Here is a 24,957-nt window from a genome sequence, read left to right as displayed (position 1 = left end):
AGTCCCATTGAAACATTTTAAATTCCCTTCAAGTGGGCAGTCGAAGTAAACTGCTGCCTACAGACATTTTCCATCACTGTTATAACATATTTTCTTCTGGTGACACACTGCCATCTAGTGGAGAACATATAAATTATATATAAAGTCTCTTTATTTCTGCAGCTTTATTTTCCTGTATACCACATATTATCTCTGTTAACACACCATCTAGTGGATAACATTTGTATTGCCCATCCAAAAAACACATTTCTTTGCTGTAAAATACCGACCACACAATTCAACCATTATTAACTGGATTTTACATAGAAAACGTCATTTCAAAAACCAGTAACAGCTTGTTCCTTTCAGCACAACCCTATATATTTTTTACTTATTAATACTGATTAATTTGTCTTTGGCGCAACTTCTTTTTTTAAAATAGTTTTTATTCAATACCTGTTTGAGCTGTGTTTAAGGGACACTATAAGCAACCACTGTCCATTATGCATTTAGTGCTGCAATGTAAAACATTGCAATTCCAGAGAAACTGTATTGTTTACATTGCAGCACTAATTCTACCTCCACTGGCTGTCTACCAGACAGCCACTAGAGGGGTTTCTGGATCGAAACAAACCTTTGGTCTGGTATCTGATGCTGGACGTCCTCACGCTTTGCATAAAGACATTCAGCGTCAGATTTTTTTGATTCAAAGCTTTTCTACAAGGACGTCTAATGCGTGCGCTGCATTTGACGCACATGCGCATTAGCACCCACTTATTGTAGGACCTCAGAGGCGTGGGAGCGTCGAGCCAGCGCCGGGAAACACCGGCTCTGGGATCAGGTAAGGGTTTTTACCCTTTATTCATCATGGAGGGGAGGGGGCGTGAGGGATGGTAGAGGCAGAGGGAGCAATACAACTTGGTATTCCTGGCATTGTGATATCCCTTTAAAGAAATCTCTTAGTTTGAAAGTCTTGCTGCCCTGCATTTTATATTATGTTATAACCTATGAAATGTTCGCAGTAATGTGTCTTTAAACCAACATAAATGTACTTAGGACCCTGTGTAAATAAGATACAATGTTCTTGTTAAAAATTACATTTTAGTTGCATAAATAGTTATTAGTAAGTCACCTAAAATATCTCAGAACAGCAAAACCCAGGGCCACACCCTTAAAACGAAAGTGTCCCTTTGTCTATTTAAAATGTTGGGCGGTATGTTTTAAGTGTTATACTGACGTAGCACACATAAGAATTACATAATATGCAGCAAAATCTCAATGTGTGTGTCAAAAAGACAGAAAAAAAACTTATTACCACGGAACTTGGTACAAAAGAGAGAAAAAATAGTCCTACAATAAGGTTCAAAATATGGCATTTGAGCTATTCTCGGGTCTCTACTAAGAAATGGGAAAAAGCAATTACTTAAATATATGACATCTCTTGGGGTGCTGCTTTAACCAAAACGTTTTTTTTTTCTTCTGTACATTCTAAATATTGATATGTCTATTGAGTACTAGCTCCGGTTATTTATATAAGAAATAAAAACTGTGACTTTAATCCCTCCTCATTTCTTTTTTTTTTCTTTCCTGAGTTGGATAAATCAGAGTGTTAAGTTGTATTTTGGTGAAGAATAGGGTAGGTATGTTTTACCTTTCTGTTTTTCATATAAGGCTAATAAGGAATCAGTATTCCAACAACTCTTATTTGTCTTGCGGTGTGTAGGGCAAAGTGGTGGAACAAACAGAGGCTAATGTTGATTGCTTCCAGCAATCACATAGATAGCTAGGCTGTAATTGCGTAAAAAAAACGTAAAGGGACACTATGGTTCCAGGAATACAAAGCTGTATTCCTAACACTGTAGCTCCCATACGCCCACCACACCACACCAAATAAAGAGATAAAAACCCTTTATTTACTTACTGACCCCATCGCCGATGTCCCTTGGCGCAAGGTCACGGCTCCGCCTCCTCTAATGTAGCTCGATGAGAAGGCGCTAATGTGCGTGCGCAGCGAGTGCAGCGCGCGCATTAGGCCCTCCCCATAGGAAAGCATTTAATCTGGTAGACAGCCACGGACGGCAGGCTCAGTGCTGCAATGTAAACATTGCAGTTTCTCTGGAACTGCAATGTTCAACATTGCATCACTAAGTGCAATAGGGACACTGCACCGAGACGACTTCATTGAGCTGAAGTATAGAGGGTGCCTATAGAATCCATTTAAACTGTTTAAGCATAAACCAATGCAATTTTTTATTGCAAATGCAACAAAGAGCAACTTATGTGTGTCTTTCCCTTTGGCTATTTGGAAAACAACAAGCAATCCATGAGAGTGTCACAAAAAATGCTTGATTATCTGATCCTGACTCGTGCTTGAAAAAGTTTTACTGGACGATTAGCTTTGAGTGGTGATCGTGCTTTTACCAAACTGAAAGGAAAACAACCTGTTTTTCCTCCCAAACCAGGCTACAATCTGTCTTAGGACTAAAATAGAAATGGGAAGGTAATGCTACCTGACCTATCTGTCCGGAAAAAGGAAGAAACTGTGGCAAATTTCAAAAATGTTGCTACCTATTTATGATGACTGCTGCTTGGATGCATGGAAAATTACATTTTCATATTTTCCTTGCAAGACTTGTCAAATTATTTAAAACACAGTCCAAGTTTAAATTTGAAATAAAAATAACTTTATTAAAACAGGAAAGTTCACTCAATGATCTCACATCAATTTTCATCCACCTCACACATTCATGGGTATTACCATCTACTATCATCTCCTTTCGCAAACTGTCAAACATATGCTCAAACCATCAAATTCCCTGTATATGTATAAACTTTATTTAAGGTCCATAAATCGGATATCCATGATAAGTAACACACATTTCGGCAGTGGCCTGGGTGCAGGAGACAGCACTGTAAGTGTCTGCCTTTCACTGTCCACTCCTGTGATGACAATAAATCCTGCCACACTTCTCTCCTCCAAGCCTTCTTCTGCTCCCCCACCATCCACAGGTACCACACTTAGTAGATGATGTGCCATATCCCTTCCAGGTGTCACTGGCACCAACTTAAGCTGATTGTCTTCTTGTGACATACCCAAGGGAAGACAAGAATCTGGAATAGATGGTGCTCCAACTTTGTAAACTCGAACCTCTGAGAATTTCACTTCAAACGCATGGGGATAGAGTGAGCCTCGGGGACCATAGAAGTACTCACGCACTCGCTGATCTCGAGATTCCCTACGACATTCTTTAGACCGCTCAGACGCTCCTCCAGATTTTGGGAGAAGGACAATTCGTACAAAATGAGGAAGGTCTCGGAGGAGATCATTATACAAACGTTCCTGATCCAGCACCAGGACAACATCCACCTCAAATGCTGAGGCTGCATGGATCAGAGCCTGATATCCAGAACCTTTCACCCAGCCACAGGTGTTAATAAGACATCCACTAACTGATGCACGGCGGTTAGAATCACAACGCATGTTGAACACATGAGCCAGACGAGATGTAAGCTAGGAAGACACAAACAAGAGAAAGAGGTTGAAGTTAAAGACTAAAAGCAAACAAAATAAAGACAACCCGATGAATGAAAAATGCACTCTTTAGAATTTCTAAAGTAATGAACAGGGATAATCCTTGCAATTGCTTATTCATTGTGAAAAACGATAATAGAAACAGGCAATAAATAAAATAATGTACAAGGAAAATAAATCTAAATGCAGGCAATATAAATAACGAGGGGACACCACTAAGCAAGTACACATTGCATGTCCAACATGAGACACTTCTTCAGAAATCAAGAACAACATTATTTTTTATTATCCACATAGCAAGCAAAACTATCTATTATTATTATTATTATTGCCATTTATATAGCGCCAACAGATTCCGTAGCGCTTTATGCATTATTACATTTATTGAATAAGTGTGCTTGCATCTGTGTGTTAACATTATGCCTAGTGATCAGCATTGTGGGTTGCTGTGTTTGCTATTGCAGGAGAAGAAGAAGCGACCTGCATCCAGATTTCAGGTTTGTACAATATTTAGTCTATACACTTACGGGGCTATTAACTAAAGTGAAATCAAAGGGAATTTTACCCCTTAACTCCGTTACGGAGTTCTATGCCATCCCGCATTTAATGGGCTTTAAAGTTGTTGCGGCGGCATAAAGCACCGTAACAGCTTTCAGCCCCTGAGCTGCCGGGATACTTACCCACTTGTTGATCTGCTTCTGGGGCACTAGCTTATAACCCAGACAGCCCCCTCTGGCAAATCAGTCCCTTCCGGGTCATGTTATGGCTCTGACAGAGCCATCACATGGCTGGCATAGCAGAGTAAGGATCTGCCTGCAGCAGGAGTGCCCGAATTGTCAGGCAGTCCTGCAACTGCTGCAAAAGTAAAAAAAAAACAAAAAAAAACACCAAATAATAATAATAATAATATATATATATATATATATATAATATATAAGATGCCAAAATACCAGAGTATTGCAGTATGCAATGATACCATTTTTATTGGACTAACATAATATTTCAAAGGGGCTGAGCTCTAGTGTGTCAGGTGTATAATCCTGTAGTGTCTGTCTATTGATCCCTTGCTTGCTTCTGACCTTGAACCTTTTCCATAGGTTTTTTATATATATATATATATATATATATATATATATATATATATATCATACACACACATTATTACTCACCATCACAAATGCACAACGTCATTTTGTATTTGATTCATATTTTGTCAGCAGCATGAACTATCAATAGTGTGTAGATGCAGAGGTCTATGTGTATGGCTTGTAGGCATATGATGAATGTTTATGCAGGGTCAGTGTGTATGAATGCCGAATGCTATTTGACCCTGCTTTTCCATATCAGTAGTACCCTTCTCCAGTAACTAACATGTCGAGAAAATGGGCCAGTTAAAGGTCAGTGGTTCCTTTTTCTCAGATTAAAACAACCCCTCTTCTACCAATGCTTAAAGGAAAACTCCAGTGCCAGGAAAACAATCAGTTTTCCTGGCACTGCAGGTTCCCTCTCCCTCCCACCCCCCAATCCCCGGTTACTGAAGGGGTGAAAACCCCTTCAGTCACTTACCTGAGGTAGCGACGATGTCCCTCGTCGCTGCCTCCTCCGTGCCGCTCCTCCTACTGACTCCGTCGGCCGGTGTACGAGACTGATCCCGCCCACCGGCCGAGGAGACCTACCGCGCATGTGCATTAGGTCTCCCCATAGGAAAGCATTGAAAAATATTTATTTATTTATAAAAAACTGCAATAATTACACTTGCAGGGTTAAGAGTAGTGGGAGTTGGCACTCAGACCACTCCAATGAGCAAAAGTGGTCTGGGTGCCTGGAGTGTCCCTTTAATTTTTAACCCTACTATGATACTATAGTCTTATTTTTACCAACAGTTGGGGGCTTCATCTGATGTCTAGCTTGACTTTTTATTATACAGACAATCACTGCTTCTAGTGGCTCATGTGAAGAGATGCAAAACACAAGGTGTGATGTCACACATCAATGAGGCACTTCTATGTAACAGATGTTCAGCTGTGCATCACACCTCCAGCAGCAGCTCTGGTCCAGAAAGACCAGAGACCCTGCCATCTTGTGTAATTTGTAAGGCCTTTTATTTATTCACTTTTATGGTCCAGTTCCATAAATGTGGGATTGCAGTTTCATATCTGCTTCCAGCTCTGTTGCACATAAAGCCTGGTGCACGTGTTCTGGTGCTTGCTCCTATAGCTAGACAAAACTTCAATATATGAATCCTCACCTTGTTGTACAACTTTATGTTAGTTCCAGGAGTTGTAGATCCAAAGTGATATACAAGCGGAGCTTGGGCTGAGAATCCTTCTTCTACATCTGCTGGTCTTTCCACACAAAGCGCTCCAACTGTCCCAGGTACAGAAACTGATCCTTGACCAACATCCAGCTCTACAAGTGTAGGTCGTCGTCCCCTTCGTACAGCATAATTTAACAGAAGCCTGCAAAGTGTGGATTTGCCCACATCTGAAGGCCCCGCCACCAGCACCCGAGGTCCACGTTCCCCTTCACGCTCAGCTTGTGTTCTCATTTGCTCGAGTCCTACATGGGTGTTGAGATAAAGTAGCATGGGGGTATCTTTAGAAACGTAGGCAACATCAGCGCTCCCCCAGAGTTGCACAGTGCATCCATGCCACGTGAAAACTGCTGCACGACTTCCTGGGGGAAATGTATACTTTTTGTTTCGAGTCAGTTCAGTCCCAAACACCTCTGCATAACCAGACACCAGCTCTACTCGCACAGGAACTGGACCTTCCACCTCTAGTCGGAGCTCTGTCTCACGGTCCAACTCAAACTTAGTGGAGGGGCCAGATGAGGCAGGCTGCCATGGACCACTACCATCTAGAGTAGACCCACTAGGAGGCAGAGTTTCTTCTGAAGCCATTGGATCCTGCAATTAATTATAACACATTAACAAAAAATATGACATGTTTAAGAGGAAGACAGATTAACTGTGATTAATACATGTTCATCGCAGGTTCAGGTCAGTGATTGTGTGTTGCAGTGTATGTGGCAAAAAATAATGTCTGTGGGGGTCAGTGAGGGCAAAGTTTGATTTAAAAAAAAAAAATCAACAATTTTAATAAATTTTCAGAGTATTAAACATATATACATATATGTGTATGATACGAATACTTGCTTCTTAGGCAAGTCCTACACTAACAACTTGCTTCTTTGGGCTAAAAGGCAAAATCTCTGAGACTATGTACTAGGTTTGATGTGTACTATAGTCATTGCTGTCACCCAGCAGTAATGAGAGTTTGAGCGCAGAGATTAATTTTGCATGTTTGTATTTGCATGTTAGTGTCGCTGCCCACCCCATGTGTGCCCTATTAAGAATTTATAAGTGTGTTGGGGTTTAGAAAGATGCAGCTCTCTGTCTTAGAGTTATTGCCTTTTAGCTCAAAGAAGTAAGGTGGGTTGTTAATGTAGGACTCCCCTAAGAGGTTTGCTTTGATGTGGCAGTTGAGCTTGCACGCTAATGGCCACTGAGTGATACTAAAAACCTAAACATACATATGTATTTGGGATACTGCGCAGGTAACCTTTTTTTTTTTTGTTCAAAGAATGGGTCACCACTGTAAACTACCTGGGTCAAGAAAGGGGTAATACAAATATTACACTCACATTCAATGTTCAATCGCACTTGGACAGCTCCACATACACAATATCACACATGCATGAGAGTACAGCATTGAAGTCTATGGAGCATTGATGTCTATGGAGGATCTTGAGCCAAGTCCCTGCAGCCATCCCTGGTGACGGCTGTCTGCAATGACTACGTCGCTCTGCTCATAGTAAAAGAAAGTCAGGCAGAGGAAATATTCAGAGACAAAGTAGTCCCTACTTTGTCTCTGTATATCAGTGAATGTCAATGAAATTCCAGTAGAGTCATAATGAGTATTTTATAAGATAATCCCTGTAGAAAGAAATACAAATTTTTCATGGGGGAGGGTGATAGTACTTAATGAAATTAAGCTGCACTAAGTCTTGCATATAATAAAGTATATACGGCATTTCAGAATGTTTGTAAACAACAGGCACGTCTATTATTGTTGTGACGTCATGGTGAAAGCTCCTATTAACCCCTTCAGGACCGTCAGCGGTAAAACGTGCGTTTGGACCGCTGACGGTCCTGAACCGTCATAACGGTTTGGGGCTACTTACCTGATCGCCGTCGGTCCCACGGCGGCGATCAGCTCTCCTCCCGGTCCAGGGGGACTGCCTGTCTGCCCGGGCTGTCCCCCCTCGGCAGATCAGGACCCCACGGCCATGTGATCACTCGATCACATGACCGCAATAGGTGTCCATGTGTCTGCCTGCAGGGGGACTGTCTGTGCTGACAGGCAGTCTCCCTGCAAGTGAAAAATCAAAAAAATAAAGTGAAAAAAAAACCAGTGTAAAAAAAAATAATATGTGTATATATATATGATATATGTACATGTATTATATCTATATATAATATATGTATATGTATCATATATATATATAATGTCATATTAAGTGTATTTTTATATTTATATATACGTATATTAATATAAAAATACACTTATATTTAAATTACACACGAATATATACAATATATATATAATTGCTATATATATGGTATATATATATATTATAAAATACAAATAATATGTTAATAAAAATAAATAACAAAAAATAAAAATAATTTTTAATAATTATAAAAAAAATATTTATATATGTGATTTTATTCTAACAGTATTTTGATATATATATATATATATCAAAATACACTTAGAATGTAATGATATATATATCTATGTATAAATAAATAAATAAAAACAATACGAAATATACATATGTCCATATACATAATTACATAAAAAATTTCATAAATATACACGTAGACGTCAAATATATAAATATGTATATATATTAAAATTCTACGTGCGTATTTATGTAATATTTTTACCTAATTAAGTCATTTTAATGATTGCAATTTGAGGGACCTGCCTGCCAACCCAGGCCGAAAGTCCAGATAATTTAATTTGCTAGCACTGTGTTTAACCCTGTAACTTTCTATGACACCCTAAAACCTGTACATGGGGGTACTGTTTTACTCGGGAGACTTCGCTGAACACAAATATTAGTGTTTCAAAACAGTAAAACATATCACAGCGATGATATTGTCAGTGAAACTGAAGTTTTTTGCATTTTTCACACACAAACAGCACTTTCACTGAGGATATTATTGCTGTGATACATTTTACTGTTCTGATATACTTATATTTGTGTTCAGCGAAGTCTCCTGAGTATAACAGTACCCCACATGTAGAGGTTTTATAGTGTTTATGAAAGTTACAGGGTCAAATATAAGGCTTGATTTTACTTTTTTTTAATTGAAATTTGTCGGATTGGTTAGGTTGCCTTTGAGAGCGTATGGTAGCCAAGGAATGAGAATTAGCCCCATGATGGCATACCATTTGCAAAAGAAGACAACCCAAGGTATTGCAAATGGGGTATGTTCAGCCTTTTTTAGTAGCCACTTAGTCACAAACACCGGCCAAAGTTAGCGTTTCTTGCATTTTTAACAAACAAATATAAATGCTAACTTTGGCCAGTGTTTGTGACTAGGTGGCTACTAAAAAAAACTGGACATACCCAATTTTGAATACCCTGGGTTGTCTACTTTAAAAAAAATATGTACATGTTAGGTGTGTTTCGGGGATTTATGACAGATAACGGTGTTACAAGGTCACTATTGATACATTTAAAATATATATATATTGAAACAGCAATTTCCTACTTGTATTTATAGGCCTATAACTTGCAAAAAAAGCAATAAAGCATGTAAACACTGGCTATTTTTAAACTCGGGACAAAATTTTGAATCTATTTAGCAGTTTTTTTCATTAGCTTTTGTAGATAAGTAAAAGATTTTTCAAGTAAAAGCCCCAAAACATGTTTTTTTTGTAAATTTTTCAGCATATTTTATAATTTTTTTTAAATACAATATATGACATAATACAAATAATGGTATATAAAGAAAGCCCCTTTTGTCCTGAAAAAAACAATATATAACTTGTATGGGAACCGTAAATGAGAAAGCGGAAAATTACAGCTAAACACAAACACCACAAAAGTGTTAAAACTGCTCTGGTCCTTAACGTACAAACATCGCAAAAACAGGCCGGTCCTTAAGGGGTTAAAAGCACAAAATGTAGACATCATGTGAACATTATATTCCAAATAGTTTGAAGTATTTAAAAATGGGGTTTAAGTAAGAATGAGAAGCAATATAGACTAGGTTGGCACTATAGCACAAGGCACATTACGTTGTGATCTTATTCAGATAAATGAGCAACAGGAAAAGAGATAACTATTAATAAATAACTAAGAAAGAGAATCCCACAATGTGAAACACGCGGCCTTTTTAAACATAATGAGGTTACTCGGACACAAACTCAGTGCTAATGCTTTACGTGATGTTATAACATATAAATAAACACAAAACACGATACATACCGTTCCACTCCACCGGAAGCCGCTCACAAACTACTTCCGGGAGCAGCCGCCGCCACCGGAAGCCGGAAGTGACGCACACGGAAGGACTATGCTGGGCATGGTTTCGAGGTCCACGTGACTCAAGTTGTATCCTGCACGTCATACTGTCATACTGGGTACAATTGTCACCCGGACGCACTGGCTATCGGGCCGGGGTCGAGCAGAGAGATCACAGGATCTCCCGCCCATGGCACGCACAGGCATTGCACGGGCGGGATCCGGGGTCACTGGGAGTGTTTAGTTATGTGTTTTGTTACCCCAGTGCCAAGGTGTCTGGCTGCTAATTAAATTACCTGCTCATGTACAGACAGCAAGGTAAAGAATATAAGATCTACAGTAGGAAGAAGACAAATTTCATGGTGTACTATCTAAAACATCCTTTAAAAGTGGTGTTCAAGGTTACACTCACTAGAAATAATTTGATTGAAGGCACATCAAAAAGTAGGGTTGACAGATAATCTCCTCCACGTTGTGGGCATGTAGGAGAGAGAAATTATATAATAATAATAAGTGTAGACTGTTGGTAACCCAATAATGCGCTAAAGGTTAAAAACACACACACAAGATTGTAGTGGTATACAGGCATATCAGATCTCAGGTGACCAGGATACTGGGTGTCAGTCTGCCAACACTCTCATTGGATTAAAATCAAAATGAAAATAAAATCTCTCTAATTGAAAAATGTATTACAAATGAATAAAACAAACATAAATAAAATAGAAATTATTTCTAGTGAGTGTAACCTTGAACACCACTTTTAACCCCTTAAGGACCAAACTTCTGGAATAAAAGGGAATCATGACATGTCACACATGTCATGTGTCCTTAAGGGGTTAAAGGATGTTTTAGATAGTACGCCATGATATTTGTCTTCTTCCTACTGTAGATCTTATATTCTTTACATATATTTCGAGAGGACTGGGAGGAGTCCTATTTTTGATAGACTCTACAGTGTGGGGCATTACCACTTGGGTAAACTCTTTCTCTGTGTTTTACCTCCCCACTTTAAGTCTTTCTGTGATGTAATTCCAGTAAAATACAAGTTTAGCAGGCTAAGATTGCCACAAGGCATATGTATGTATATGTGTTTGTAGTATCAGTTAGTTAATAACACGTAGCTAAGATACTGTCATCACTGTACTGACCAGGTGCAGGAATGTAAGAACTGGAATTACGCGTCCCTCTCCTTTGTATCAGATGAGCCACGTGGTTAGACCCGATGGATGAGTTTAGACTCTATTCATTAAATAGGTTAAGGGTATGTGTGGGTGTAGTTAATTGTGGGAGGAGCTACAGTGCTATATAAGGAATGTACTCTATGTATTCAGTACTCAGACTTTGCTGTATTTTGGTGACGCTAGTCCCTCTGAGTCCCGATCGGTGATCCAATAAAGAATCTCTTCCTTCCTGAAGAAACCTGTGTCCATCTCTCTGTGCTTGGCTTCCGTCAGTTTCTCCGGTATCATTTGGTGCATTGGCCGGGAAGCTCATCGTTCAACGGTAGCTGAGAGGCAGAGGCGTGAGACGGTCTATCTTTGCCCACGTTCTCTACGGCTGCACCCCTGAACTTCTGCGTGGACCTCCCTTCGTCTCGGCGCCACTGGTCTGTTGTCCAGGAGATCATCGGCCTCTACGTAAGAAGTGCTGGGGTGTCCCCGTCGATGAGTGTGAACTCAGGTTCAGGAACGAGGAGGTAAGATAACTGCTGTTTTAGACGGCAGGACCCGCTAGGGGTATACCGATTGTGCGGTAGGCCCAAAGGGGTTTTTGAATCTGTATCTGCCCCCTCTGTCGGAGGGAAGGAGCGAAGGCGCACCGCTCGATCGAACGCTCTTTAGTCAGACCGTTTGATTTGGTTAGTCAGGCGGGGTCCTGGTGTAAGATAGCCCTAGCCGGACACCGGTGTCTTGTCTAGACTAGCGTTCTAGGGTGTATATTACGTTCGCTAGGTCGGAGGGACCGGGAGACTAAGCGGCGCCTGTGTAAATTCGGTTCGCTAGTTCTCATCCTATCTGGGCTAAGTGGGAAGGCGTGTAAATTTGGAACCCACTAGACTTTTGATAGTACGACTAAGAGGCGCCTGTGTAAATTCGGATCTCTAGCTCGTTGTATAGTGCGACTAAGAGGCGCCTGTGTAAATTCGGTTCTCTAGCTCGCTATGTATATGTGGTGATTGGGCAGTGTGGCTAACCAAAACGGGTGTATATAGTTTTAGGTAGTCCATTCAAGGTACTGGCCAATAGTTTAGTTGGGAATTGTAAATGTGTTAACGATTGTTTTAGTAAAGTGTATATCTTGTTAGATAGCGCGAGCTCAGCCGTCTAGCGAGAGTGTTAATAGTGTGTTGCTGTATTATAGTGCACGGTACCATAACCCTGTATATTTACTGACATTATATAATAAGTACTAATCATTGTCGTCCATTGCATGTTTAACACCATAACCACTAATAATTGTATTGTGACCTTAACTTGTGCTTTGACCTATGCTAACCGTACTGTAACCGCTATTTGTAAAAGACGATGTTACTGGGGTGTGTTATAGACGGGTAATTCGTATATAGAGAATTATAGCGTGGGTGACTGTGTAGTTACGCCAAAGGGCATAATATTGATTATATAGTGACTGGTGTAGCAGCTGTGTGTGTACGGGAATTCCCTGAGTGTTTATTGTTATTGTGTACGTTTCACTTGGTAACCGTACCACGTGGTGCTGTTGCCAGAGGAAACGGGTGTGACTGTTGAATAGTACGCGTGTATAGTAATCGTTGTCGACGACGTTCCACTGTTAAATATGGGTGCGTCGCAGTCAACGATTACGGATCCCTTAGGATGTATGGTTAAGAATTTTAAAAAGGGATTCAAAGTTTGTGATTTTGGGGTTAAGATGTCCCCTGTACGTTTGGTCACTTTGTGCACTAGGGAGTGGCCTACTTTGGTTGCGGCATGGCCGCCACGTGGCAGTTTGGATCCAACTCTGGTACAGCGCTTACACGTGGCTGTATCAGGTAGGCCTGAACTTTACGGCCAGTTTCCTTATATTGATTGTTGGAGACAGGCCGTAAATGACTCGCCAAAATGGCTCCGGACATGCCACGAGGAACAGTGTCGCCTCATGGTAGCTAGGACTTGTTCGTCCACTAGGGCTGGTGTTAGGCCCATTTTGGACACGCCCCCTGAGTCCGAGATCCCTTTGCCGCCCCCTTACTTTCCGGTAAGAGGAAGTGACGCAAATACAGGAAGTCCTGTAACCCTTCCCTCATTACCCTCATCCACTTCCGCTTCCTCCTCCAGTACAGGATCCACCCCCCCTCGTACTAAATCTCCCCTTCCGGAACCAGAACCCACCCCCATTAGAAACGAATATCCTGATTTGGCGCCACTTCAGACTTCCGGTCAAGCTTCATCTAGCTCGGCCCGAAGTGTTCTATTTACCACCTTTTCCCAAAACCAACCTCCCACATCCCCATACCCTATCTCTCCCCGACCGGAACCCATGACTGACGCCCCTCCACGTAGCCCCATACAGACCCGACAGTTGACCGGTGCCCAACAATTGAGACACTATCAGATGCCTCTTCGTCTGAATCCCGGGTCAGCCTATATTAATGCCGCAGGTCAAATGGCACAAGCTGACCCTGTCTTCGTATATGTTCCCTTCACTACAACCGATCTTTTAAACTGGAAGACCCACAATTCCTCGTATACTGAGAAACCACAAGCCATGACTGATCTGTTCACCTCAATAGTACAGACACATAATCCGACATGGGCTGATTGCCAGCAGTTATTAATGACTTTATTTAACAATGAGGAAAGGACAAGAATAAATCAAGCAGCCATTAAAGCATTAGAGGATAGAGCCCGTGCTTTGAACCAAGCTAATCCAGCAGCATGGGCCGCAACACATTATCCCAACACTGATCCCGATTGGAACGTAAATGGTGCTGATATGGTTCAACTCAGAGCCTATAGAGACGCTATAATTGCTGGCATGAAAGCCGGAGGAAAGAAGGCTATTAATATGTCAAAGACAGTTGAGGTGATTCAGAAAAGCGATGAAGCGCCCAGTGTCTTTTATGACCGATTATTGGAGGCGTACCGCTTGTACACCCCCTTTAATCCGGAAGACGCAGACAATTCCCGAATGGTGAACTCCGCCTTTGTCAGCCAAGCTTACGGAGATATTAAGCGCAAGCTACAAAAGTTAGAAGGGTTTGCAGGTATGTCAATCTCCCAACTAATGGAGGTAGCTAATAAGGTCTATATGAATAGGGAAACAGAAAGCAAGAAAGAGGAGGAGCGCAAGATGCGTAAAAAGGCTGATATGCTAGCGGTAGCGATCGCAGGCGTAGATAAACGGGGCCCAGATAGAGGCAATAATAGATGGAGTAGGGAGCCTTTGAGTAGGGATCAGTGTGCGTATTGCAAGGAAGAAGGGCATTGGAGGAACGAATGTCCGCAAAGAGAGCAGTACGAGAGAGACCAACCCAGGGCAGGCTACGGAAACTTTAGAGGCAGAGCGAGAGGTAGAGGAGGCCCCGGAGGGAGTAATGGTTATAGAGGGAGTAATGGGAACAGAGGAAGTGTTAGGGAAGACAGATATATTCCAGCAGCGCAAAGGTCCCGCGATAGAGAAGGTAGGGACTTCGTAGGATTGGCTGACACGGTCATGGAGGACTATTGATACCGACCGGGCTCCATCCCCCTTGGTCGAGCGGAGCCTATGGTCGATGTATCAATAGGGGGGAAAAGGAGTGCGTTCATGATCGACACTGGTGCTGAACATTCAGTGGTGACTAATCTAGTTGCTCCTCCATCTGGAAGGACTATTACTGTGATAGGAGCAACTGGAAGAAGTGCTGAAAGACCGGTTCTTAAAAGTCGACTCTGTACATTGGGAGGCCACGTAGTAAAACACCAATTCCTTTATATGCCTGAATGTCCAGTCCAATTGCTGGGACGTGATATGCTATCCAAATTACAAGCGCAGATTACGTTCCTACCAGATGGAACAACATCTTTAAAGTTTAATGGACCTTCAGGTATTATGACTTTATCCGTACCAAAGGAAGAAGAGTGGCGACTTTATACAGTGTTGACTAGCCAAAACCCTAGGAGTGATGAGACATTGTTTAACATACCAGGAGTTTGGGCAGAGAACAACCCACCAGGACTGGCCCGCAATATTCCACCAATAAAAATTGAACTGAAACATGGGGTTTATCCAGTGAGCCTAAGACAATATCACATTCCGCAGAAGGCTAAGAAGAACATCCAATCCTATCTGGATAAGTTCATACGGTATGGTATCCTAAAATTCTGTACTTCCCCCTGGAACACCCCATTGCTGCCTGTTCAAAAGCCCGGCACAGATGAGTATCGACCTGTGCAGGACTTAAGAGCAGTCAATGATGCGGTTGTTAGCATACATCCAGTTGTACCCAATCCATATAACCTGCTTGCTTTAATTCCGGGCGGGGCTACTTACTTCACAGTTTTAGACCTCAAAGATGCCTTCTTTTGCCTCCGAATTGCCGCAGAAAGTCAATGTATTTTCGCTTTCCAATGGGAGAACGCTGTAACGGGCTCAAAACGCCAAATGACTTGGACAAGACTGCCCCAAGGGTTTAAAAATTCACCTACCCTATTTGGTTCAGCCCTAAGTCAAGATCTATTGGATTTCGAGTCCATCCCAGGAGAGTGTGTATTGTTACAATATGTAGATGACTTGTTGATAGCAGCAGTTACAAAAGAAATCTGTCAGCAAGCAACGCACGATCTACTACACATTCTCTGGAAGGCAGGATACAAGGTGTCTAGAAAGAAGGCTCAGTTGTGTTTGCCAACTGTCAAGTATCTGGGGTTCCATATCTCTGAAGGTCAAAGAATTATGGGGCCAGAGAGAAAAGAGGCTGTCTGCCAAATACCAATACCCAAGAATAGAAGACAAGTGCGAGAATTCTTGGGGGCAGCAGGCTTCTGTAGGATATGGATTCCCAGCTATGCGATACTGGCAAAACCTCTGTACGCAGCTATCAAAGGTACAGAGCACGACCCCTTCTTATGGACCCAAGAACAGCAAACGGCATTTGAAGATGTGAAGAAGGCTTTGATGAGTGCCCCAGCATTAGGTCTACCTGATCACACACGACCATTCTACTTATATGTACACGAGCAAAGAAGAATGGCTGTGGGAGTATTGACACAGTACTTGGGATCATGGCAAAGACCTGTTGCCTACATGTCTAAGCAACTGGATGCAGTGGCCAGCGGACTTCCACCTTGTCTAAGAGCCGTAGCTGCAGCCGCCCTGCTAGTAGCTGAAGCCGATAAACTCACTCTGGGTCAAGAACTTTATGTACGAGTCCCACATGCAGTACAGACGTTGTTGGATTACAAAGGAAATCATTGGTTTAGTAACAGCCGTATGACCAAGTATCAAGCAATGTTGTGTGAAAACCCAAGAGTGCATTTAGAGACTGTAAACACCTTAAATCCAGCTACCCTTTTGCCACAACCTACTGAAAGTCAACATGATTGTCTGGAAGTAATGGATGAAGTATTCTCAAGTAGACCAGATCTTCGTGATTTTTCCATCCAGAACCCCGATGTTCAATATTATACAGACGGCAGTAGTTATGTGAAAGAAGGGATCCGCTATGCAGGATATGCAGTAACAACCATAGACAAGGTGATAGAAGCTCGGCCACTGGCGAAAGGAACATCAGCACAAAAGGCAGAATTGATAGCACTGACACGAGCGTTACAATTGGCTGAAGGTTTAAGAGTGAATATCTATACGGACTGTAAGTATGCGTTTTTAACCACTCATGCCCACGGAGCTTTGTATAAAGAAAGAGGACTACTGAATTCAGAGGGCAAAGAAATCAAGTACGCAGCTGAAATCCTACAACTATTGGAAGCAGTGTGGGAGCCGAAAGAAGTCGGTATCATACATTGTCGAGCGCATCTGAGAGGAGATGGTGATGTAACCAAGGGAAATCGGATGGCAGATAGTGCAGCTAAGCGTGCTGCTGAATCAGGAAGACAGGAGTATGTGGGGCATATAGCTGCTCTTATACCAACTCCACTGTCCCAATGGACTCCAGTTTATACAGCTCAAGAAGAGGAGTGGTTAAAGACTGAACCGGGAAAGTATTTGGAGAACAAGTGGTATCAGCTAGAAGATGGAAGAATAGTTATACCAGCATCACTAGCAGTAGAAATTGTCCAAAACTATCATAACGGGACACATTCTGGGAGAGACAGTACTGAAGAATCTCTTAGAAAACATTTCTACATACCAAGATTGTCCAACTTGACTCAGGCCATTGTACGTAGATGTGTAACGTGTGCTAAAAATAATGCAAGACAAGGACCAGTAAAGCCACCAGGAGTCCAGTTTATGGGGGGACTCCCCATGTCCGATCTACAAATAGACTTTACAGTGATGCCTAAGTCGGGTGGACATCGTTACCTGCTGGTAATTGTGTGCACCTATTCAGGCTGGGTAGAAGCATGTCCTACTCGTACAGAGAAAGCAGGAGAAGTTGTGAGATTCCTGCTACGAGAAATAATACCCCGATATGGACTACCCTGTTCTATAGGATCGGACAATGGTCCAGCTTTTGTTCACCAGTGCCTACAACAACTGACTCATATGCTTGGTATAAAGTGGAGGCTTCATACTGCATATAGACCCCAGAGTTCTGGTAAGGTAGAGAGAATGAATAGAACTATAAAGAACCAGTTGGCTAAAATGTGTCAGGAAACCCAACTTAAGTGGAACGTTCTCTTACCTATAGCCTTATTGCGAATCCGCAGTACCCCTACCAGAAGGATGGGCCTCTCTCCTTTTGAAATCATGTATGGGCGACCACCTCCCGTACTTGGTAACTTAAGGGGGGACTTGAGTCAGTTGGGAGAAGGAATTACTCGGCAGCAGGTTGTAGAGTTGGGTAAGACTATGGAGGAGGTACAGAAATGGGTACAAGATAGATTACCTGTGAATATTTATCCCCCTGTTCATAGTTACCATCCAGGAGACCAAGTGTGGATTAAAGAGTGGAATACTGTACCGTTAGGGCCCAAGTGGAGAGGTCCTTATGTTGTTCTTTTGTCTACCCCTACAGCAATAAAAGTAGCAGAAGTGACTCCGTGGATACATCACTCCAGGGTTAAACCAGCAGCAGTCGATTCTTGGCAAGTTACAGCAGATCCAGAGAATCCCTGCAAGATCCGGTTAAAACGTACTACTCAGTCGGAGTAACGAGGAATTATTGTGGATTACAAATTTTATTGTTACAGGTGTGAGTGAGAAGGCCATAATAAAGCCTGTCCGCTTACCATCACATAGTGTATAAGCCAGGAAAGTCTCGAAGGGACACCTGTGAAGATGAGCAGAACTCCATTCCCTGCAGCCCCTCACATCCTGGAAGCTGAGGCGCCATCGCACGGACGAAGACTGAGGATGACGGCGAAAGATGTGCTTTTGATAGTGTTTATTTATATGTGTTTTTATATTCAGGAAGGTAGAGGTACCGACACTCCTAGCTGTGAGGTATGCATTAAGACTACGAGAACAGGTAACCATATATCCCAAACCCTAATTTGGCATTCACAATACGAGTGTAAAGGAGATGTATCGAGATGTAGATACTTAAATATAGACTATAGTGTGTGCCATTTAGGAGTAGGAGAACCTAAGTGCTTCAGTCCGGAGTATCAGCCTCGTACAATTTGGTTGACTCTCAGGAATGGAGATCCTCAGGGGACCCTAATTAATAAAACGGTGTTAGAATCCGTACATTCTTCGGGTGTTCTGCTATTTGATGCGTGTAAAGCGATATCGAGTGGTAGAAAGCCGTGGAATGTATGTGGGGATCTTAGATGGGAGAGGACGTATGGGTCTAACGATAAATATATTTGTCCCAGTAGCAAAAATAAATATGTAAGTCCTAGATGCCCAAATAAAGACTATAACTTTTGCCCATATTGGTCTTGTGTGGGGTGGGCAACTTGGGGACAGACAGTAGACAAAGACATGATAGTGACTAAGTTGCCGACTAGCCCTTATTGTAAGTCTATGGAATGCAACCCAGTCCATATACTCATTAATAACCCCGACAAGTTCTTAGATAAGTATGGAAATTTATTTGGGTTTCAAATATACGGGACGGGTTTAGATCCTGGGACATTATTGTTTATAGGAATAGAGACTGATACGGTATCCTCCCAGACTCATCAAGTATACCATTCCTTTTACGAAGAGATGAGTATAGATAATAAGATCCCCCATAATGCTAAAAACCTGTTCATCGATTTAGCTGAAAGTATTGCCGGTAGTCTTAATGTTACCAACTGCTATGTGTGTGGAGGTACTAACATGGGAGACCAATGGCCTTAGGAAGCAAAGGAGGTAATGTCCGGTTCTGAGGCAGTTCAACAATTAATATCTTCACAAGCCGATTATCAGATGAGTGTTAGAGGTAAATCTGAGTGGAGATTAAAGACCTCCATCATAGGTTATGTTTGCATAGCAAGGAAAGGAATGATGTATAATACTTCTGTAGGAGAATTAACTTGTCTAGGGCAAAAAGCTTATGATGATGATACAAAGAATACAACTTGGTGGTCGGCTTCAAATGTCTCAGAACCATCAAACCCGTTTGCTAGATACGCCAATTTAAAGGATGTGTGGTTTGATCTATCCATCACATCTACCTGGAGAGCCCCAGCAAATTTGTACTGGATCTGTGGTAAGAAAGCCTATTCGGAGTTGCCACAGGACTGGGAAGGGGCATGTGTGTTGGGTATGCTCAAACCATCCTTCTTCTTGTTACCAATTGAAACAGGTGAGACTTTAGGTGTTAAAGTGTATGATGTGAATCATAGGAAGAAAAGGGGACCCATAGAGATAGGTACCTGGGAAGATAACGAATGGCCTCCCCAGCGTATCATAGATTATTATGGGCCAGCCACGTGGGCTGAGGATGGTACCTTTGGTTATAGAACCCCTATTTATATGCTCAACCGTATTATAAGATTACAGGCGGTGGTTGAGATTATCACAAATGAGACATCACAAGCGCTCAATCTTCTAGCGAAGCATAACACCAGGATGAGGACAGCAGTCTACCAAAATAGATTAGCCTTGGATTACCTTTTGGCAGTAGAGGGAGGTGTATGTGGGAAGTTTAACCTGAGCAATTGCTGTCTTCAAATAGATGACGAAGGGCAAGCAATAGCTGAGCTTACTAGCCATATGGTTAAACTAGCGCATGTGCCTACTCAGGTATGGAAAGGGTATAATCCAAGTAGTTGGTTTGGTAGCTGGTATGAGTGGTTTGGAGGGCTTAAGGCAGTGGTAGGTGGAGTCCTACTGATTTTACTGTTGTGTCTACTCCTGCCGTGTCTTATACCCTTAGTAGTTAGGTCTGTGCAAAGCCTGATAGGAAGTATAGCAGAGAGGAAGGCTGCTGCACAGATAATGGCGATATATAAGTATAAGGCTCTAGATCAGGGAGAACCAATGCAAGAAGATGAATGTTGAAGATTCACATCATAAGATAAGTCTGGTCTGGTTCATGGTATCCTGAGGTATATGCAAACCAAGGTTAAGTGATGCCTCAAGTAATTGTGAAATATCAGAGGCATCAAAGGGGGGAATGTGATGTAATTCCAGTAAAATACAAGTTTAGCAGGCTAAGATTGCCACAAGGCATATGTATGTATATGTGTTTGTAGTATCAGTTAGTTAATAACACGTAGCTAAGATACTGTCATCACTGTACTGACCAGGTGCAGGAATGTAAGAACTGGAATTACGCGTCCCTCTCCTTTGTATCAGATGAGCCACGTGGTTAGACCGGATGGATGAGTTTAGACTCTATTCATTAAATAGGTTAAGGGTATGTGTGGGTGTAGTTAATTGTGGGAGGAGCTACAGTGCTATATAAGGAATGTACTCTATGTATTCAGTACTCAGACTTTGCTGTATTTTGGTGACGCTAGTCCCTCTGAGTCCCGATCGGTGATCCAATAAAGAATCTCTTCCTTCCTGAAGAAACCTGTGTCCATCTCTCTGTGCTTGGCTTCCGTCAGTTTCTCCGGTATCATTTCCACTTATGATTTTTTTGTATTGTATACAGACAGCAAGGTGCCGGGGATGTTGCAATTCTTTTGTTCTCCCTGGGGACCTCCTGTTGAGACCCCAGGTATAAAAGTGTGACAATAAATCAGTTCAACCTCCAGCATTAAGATTTTTCTAATGTATGGGGAGAAAAGGCTCTGTCTGGAAGCTATCATCACTGAAACTTCACTGGGAGCTATAGTCACTAAGGGAAAGGGAGTCCTTGGCGGCGATATCCTGATGGTCCGCCACACCTTGTTTAGCAAAATAAAAAAGGCATGGGGCAATAATATAAAAGTCTGAAAGAGGTAGAGCAGCCTAAATATAAGGTTAATTTTAATTTATGCGACAAACCCCCCAAAAATGAGGTATCAGCCAAGCTCTCATATTGAAAGGAATTTGAGTTCATAAGCCTGGAGAAATACTACAGGCCCAACATATTAAAATTCCTGCATTACTTTTAAGAACATTATAATCACCACATTCACTACAGCTTAATGTAGTGGTTCTGGTGTCTATAGCATGTCCCCATAGTCTAGGTACAGTCACTATGACCGTTACTAAAGGTGCTTCCTATTTCAGTGCTGCATTGTGTGCAAAACGTGTTCAGCATCTCCATGAATGAGCCCCATATTGATTCATTGATTCAATTACTGTGTTTTGCCGTGCATGCGCAAAAGCCTCCCAATGCTTTCCTATGGGAAAGCATTGGGTTGGCTGAGTTCATCAAGACTGATGATTTCAGCCATGGGGGCAGAGCCAGTCGTAGCAATGGAGAAAAGCTAAGCAAGCAACCTTTTAACTCCTTACTGAGGGGGGGCTGGACACCTAGTTAGTCCAGCACTATAGTGTTAATGCATGTTTGTATTCCTAACATTATAATGTTCCTTTAGAAGAACATTGCTACTGCAAATGACATGCCTCCCTAACTGGCAAGGACACATTAAGGACCTCTTATTTATCAGGGTTCAGTTTAAAGTTGCTCATATCCCTGGTCTCTCAGAATTCCTCCAATTTATTAGGAGGGATATAGCAGGCTACTCAACATATTGTCTATGCAAGTTTGTCAAAATCTCCAAAATACAGTTTATTTTTCCCAATAGCAGCCACAAACGGTCTCAAGGTGAAAACAAACAATCGGGGGTGGCAGGGAAATGCCCTGTTGGATACCTGTAACACGGGTGACTGGTCCTCAACTTGGGTTCCAGACCAGTGCCACTATGCTGTCCATCCAGTACCAGGAACACCAACCGTCTTCCAGATTTGAAATTATCCATCTGCCCAATTTCACTTGAGGAGGAATTAATCCCTTTGCCTGCTCCCAGCACTGTCTTTATAAAGACAGATTTTGACTCTTTGCCAACAGGGCTTTTGACTCTATAACCAATCCCAAATAACAGGGAGCAGTGCAGCCAGAAAGCAGGCCCCGTGTCTCGGCGAAAGTATTCCAACATTGGTAGAGATATTGTTCTTTGCCCCTCTCTTTTCTAACTTTGGTATGTGGAGAGAGAGGCAGAGAGATCATGGCTACTGTGTCCCTGGGTGCTTGTGTCAAAAAAAACAACAACCCCAAACACTTTTTAACCCTTTCAGTGCTGATCACAGTATTAATCCTATGATCAGTCTGATTAGAGTGAATAGTATTAGTACTCTTGATGATTAGATTGGTACTCTTCATAATGTTTTTGGTCAAAATCCTTTTTTTTTCATACTATCCTTTTTGTCAGCTAGAGACATTGTTTTAATATTTTTAACCCCTTCACTGCTGTTTGATCACTGTACTGTATCTGTGCTGTACTAATAATCGGTGTGATCAGAAAGCTCTCTGATTAAGCTGGCATATATTTGTTAGTTTTTCTACATAAAAAAAACAAAACTAAAATATACAAAACCCCTTTTGTGGTGGAATCTCGGTAAAAATAAATTTAGTAGGCCGAGATTACCACGTGGCATGTGTACGTGCATATGCTGACGTATCGATCAGTTGGTTGCACGAGGCAAGATACGATCAGTAGTGTACGGAGCATGTGCAAGAATACAGGATATAGTATTCCCCCTCCTCCATTGTGCTGGACAAGCCATGCGGTCAAACAGGAAGTTAATTCTTATTGTGTTGATTGGTTAAGAGAATGTGCGGGTGGAGCTTAATATGGGAGGAGTTATATGCCTATATAAGGAGCCTGCACTATTGTCCGGGGCTCAGAACTTGTGGTATTTTGGTGACGCTAGTCCCTCTGAGTCCCGATCGGTGATCCAATAAAGAATCTCTTCCTTCCTGAAGAAACCTGTGTCCATCTCTCTGTACTTGGCTTCCGTCAGTTTCTCCGGTATCATTTGGTGCATTGGCCGGGAAGCTCATCGTTCAACGGTAGCTGAGAGGCAGAGGCGTGAGACGGTCTATCTTTGCCCACGTTCTCTACGGCTGCACCCCTGAACTTCTGCGTGGACCTCCCTTCGTCTCGGCGCCACTGGGCCGTTGTCCAGGAGATCATCGGCCTCTACGTGAGAAGTGCTGGGGTGTCCCCGTCGATGAGTGTGAACTCAGGTTCAGGAACGAGGAGGTAAGACAACTGCTGTTTTAGACGGCAGGACCCACTAGGGGTATACCGATTGTGCGGTAGGCCCAAAGGGGTTTTGAATCTGTGTATCTGCCCCCTCTGTCGGAGGGAAGGAGCGAAGGCGCACCGCTCGATCGAACGCTCTTTAGTCAGACCGTTTGATTTGGTTAGTCAGGCGGGGCGCTCTGGTGTAAAATAGCCCTAGCCGGACACCGGTGTCTTGTCTAGACTAGCGTTCTAGGGTGTATATTTTGTTCGCTAGGTCGGAGGGACCGGGAGACTAAGCGGCGTCTGTGTAAATCCGGTTCGCTAGTTCTCATCCTATCTGGGCTAAGTGGGAAGGCGTGTAAATTTGGAACCCACTAGACTTTTGATAGTACGACTAAGAGGCGTCTGTGTAAATTCGGTCCTCTAGTTCGTTGTATAGTGCGACTAAGAGGCGTCTGTGTAAATTCGGTTCTCTAGCTCGCTATATATGTGGTGATTGGGCAGTGTGGCTAACCAAAACGTATGTAGATTGTTTTTAGGTAGTCCATTCAAGGTACTGGCCAATAGTTTAGTTGGGAATTGTAAATGTGTTAGCGATTGTTTAGTAAAGTGTATATCTTGTTAGATAGCGCGAGCTCAGCCGTCTAGCGAGAGTGTTAATAGTGTGTTGCTGTATTATAATGCACGGTACCATAACCCTGTATATTTACTGACATTGTATAATAAGTACTAATCATTGTCGTCCATTGCATGTTTAACACCATAACCACTAATAATTGTATTGTGACCTTAACTTGTGCTTTGACCTATGCTAACCGTACTGGAACCGCTATTTGTAAAAGACGATGTTACTGGGGTGTGTTATAGACGGGTAATTCGTATATAGAGAATTATAGCGTGGGTGACTGTATAGTTTCGCCAAAGGGCATAATATTGATTATCTAGTGACTGGTGTAACAGCTGTGTGTGTACGGGAATTCCCTGAGTGTTTATTGTTAGTGTACGTTTCACTTGGTAACCGTACCACGTGGTGCTGTTGCCAGAGGAAACGGGTGTGACTGTTGAATAGTACGCGTGTATAGTATTTGTTGTCGACGACGTTCCATTGTTAAGTATGGGTGCGTCGCAGTCAACGATTCCGGATCCCTTAGGTTGCATGGTAAAGAATTTTAAAAAGGGATTTAAAACTTGTGATTTTGGGGTTAAGATGTCTCCTGTACG

The 24,957-nt window shown here is 42.3% G+C and overlaps 1 protein-coding gene across 2 annotated transcripts in view; it reads right to left on the bottom strand.

Annotated features, from left to right (window-relative positions):
- Window positions 1-2,640: 2,640 nt before the first annotated feature.
- CLP1 (cleavage factor polyribonucleotide kinase subunit 1) overlaps window positions 2,641-24,957 on the bottom strand; it is a 386,408-nt gene continuing 364,091 nt past the window's right edge. The window contains exons 1-3 of one of the 2 annotated variants that reach the window (XM_063434785.1): window positions 10,019-10,092; window positions 5,760-6,419; window positions 2,641-3,490 (exon numbers count right to left, since the gene is read on the bottom strand). In XM_063434785.1, coding sequence (XP_063290855.1) covers window positions 2,813-3,490; window positions 5,760-6,413 — 1,332 coding nt within the window. In that variant the 5' untranslated portion in view covers window positions 6,414-6,419; window positions 10,019-10,092 and the 3' untranslated portion in view covers window positions 2,641-2,812. Of the gene's footprint in view, window positions 3,491-5,759; window positions 6,420-10,018; window positions 10,093-24,957 lie in introns of those variants that run through there. The other variant, XM_063434786.1, reaches the window with a different exon arrangement.

The sequence above is a fragment of the Pelobates fuscus genome, chromosome 10 (genome assembly GCF_036172605.1).
Source record: "Pelobates fuscus isolate aPelFus1 chromosome 10, aPelFus1.pri, whole genome shotgun sequence".
Classification (NCBI taxonomy): Eukaryota; Metazoa; Chordata; class Amphibia; order Anura; family Pelobatidae; genus Pelobates; species Pelobates fuscus.
Note: the sequence above shows the minus strand (reverse complement) of the source record. Positions and strands in the feature narration are given on the sequence as shown.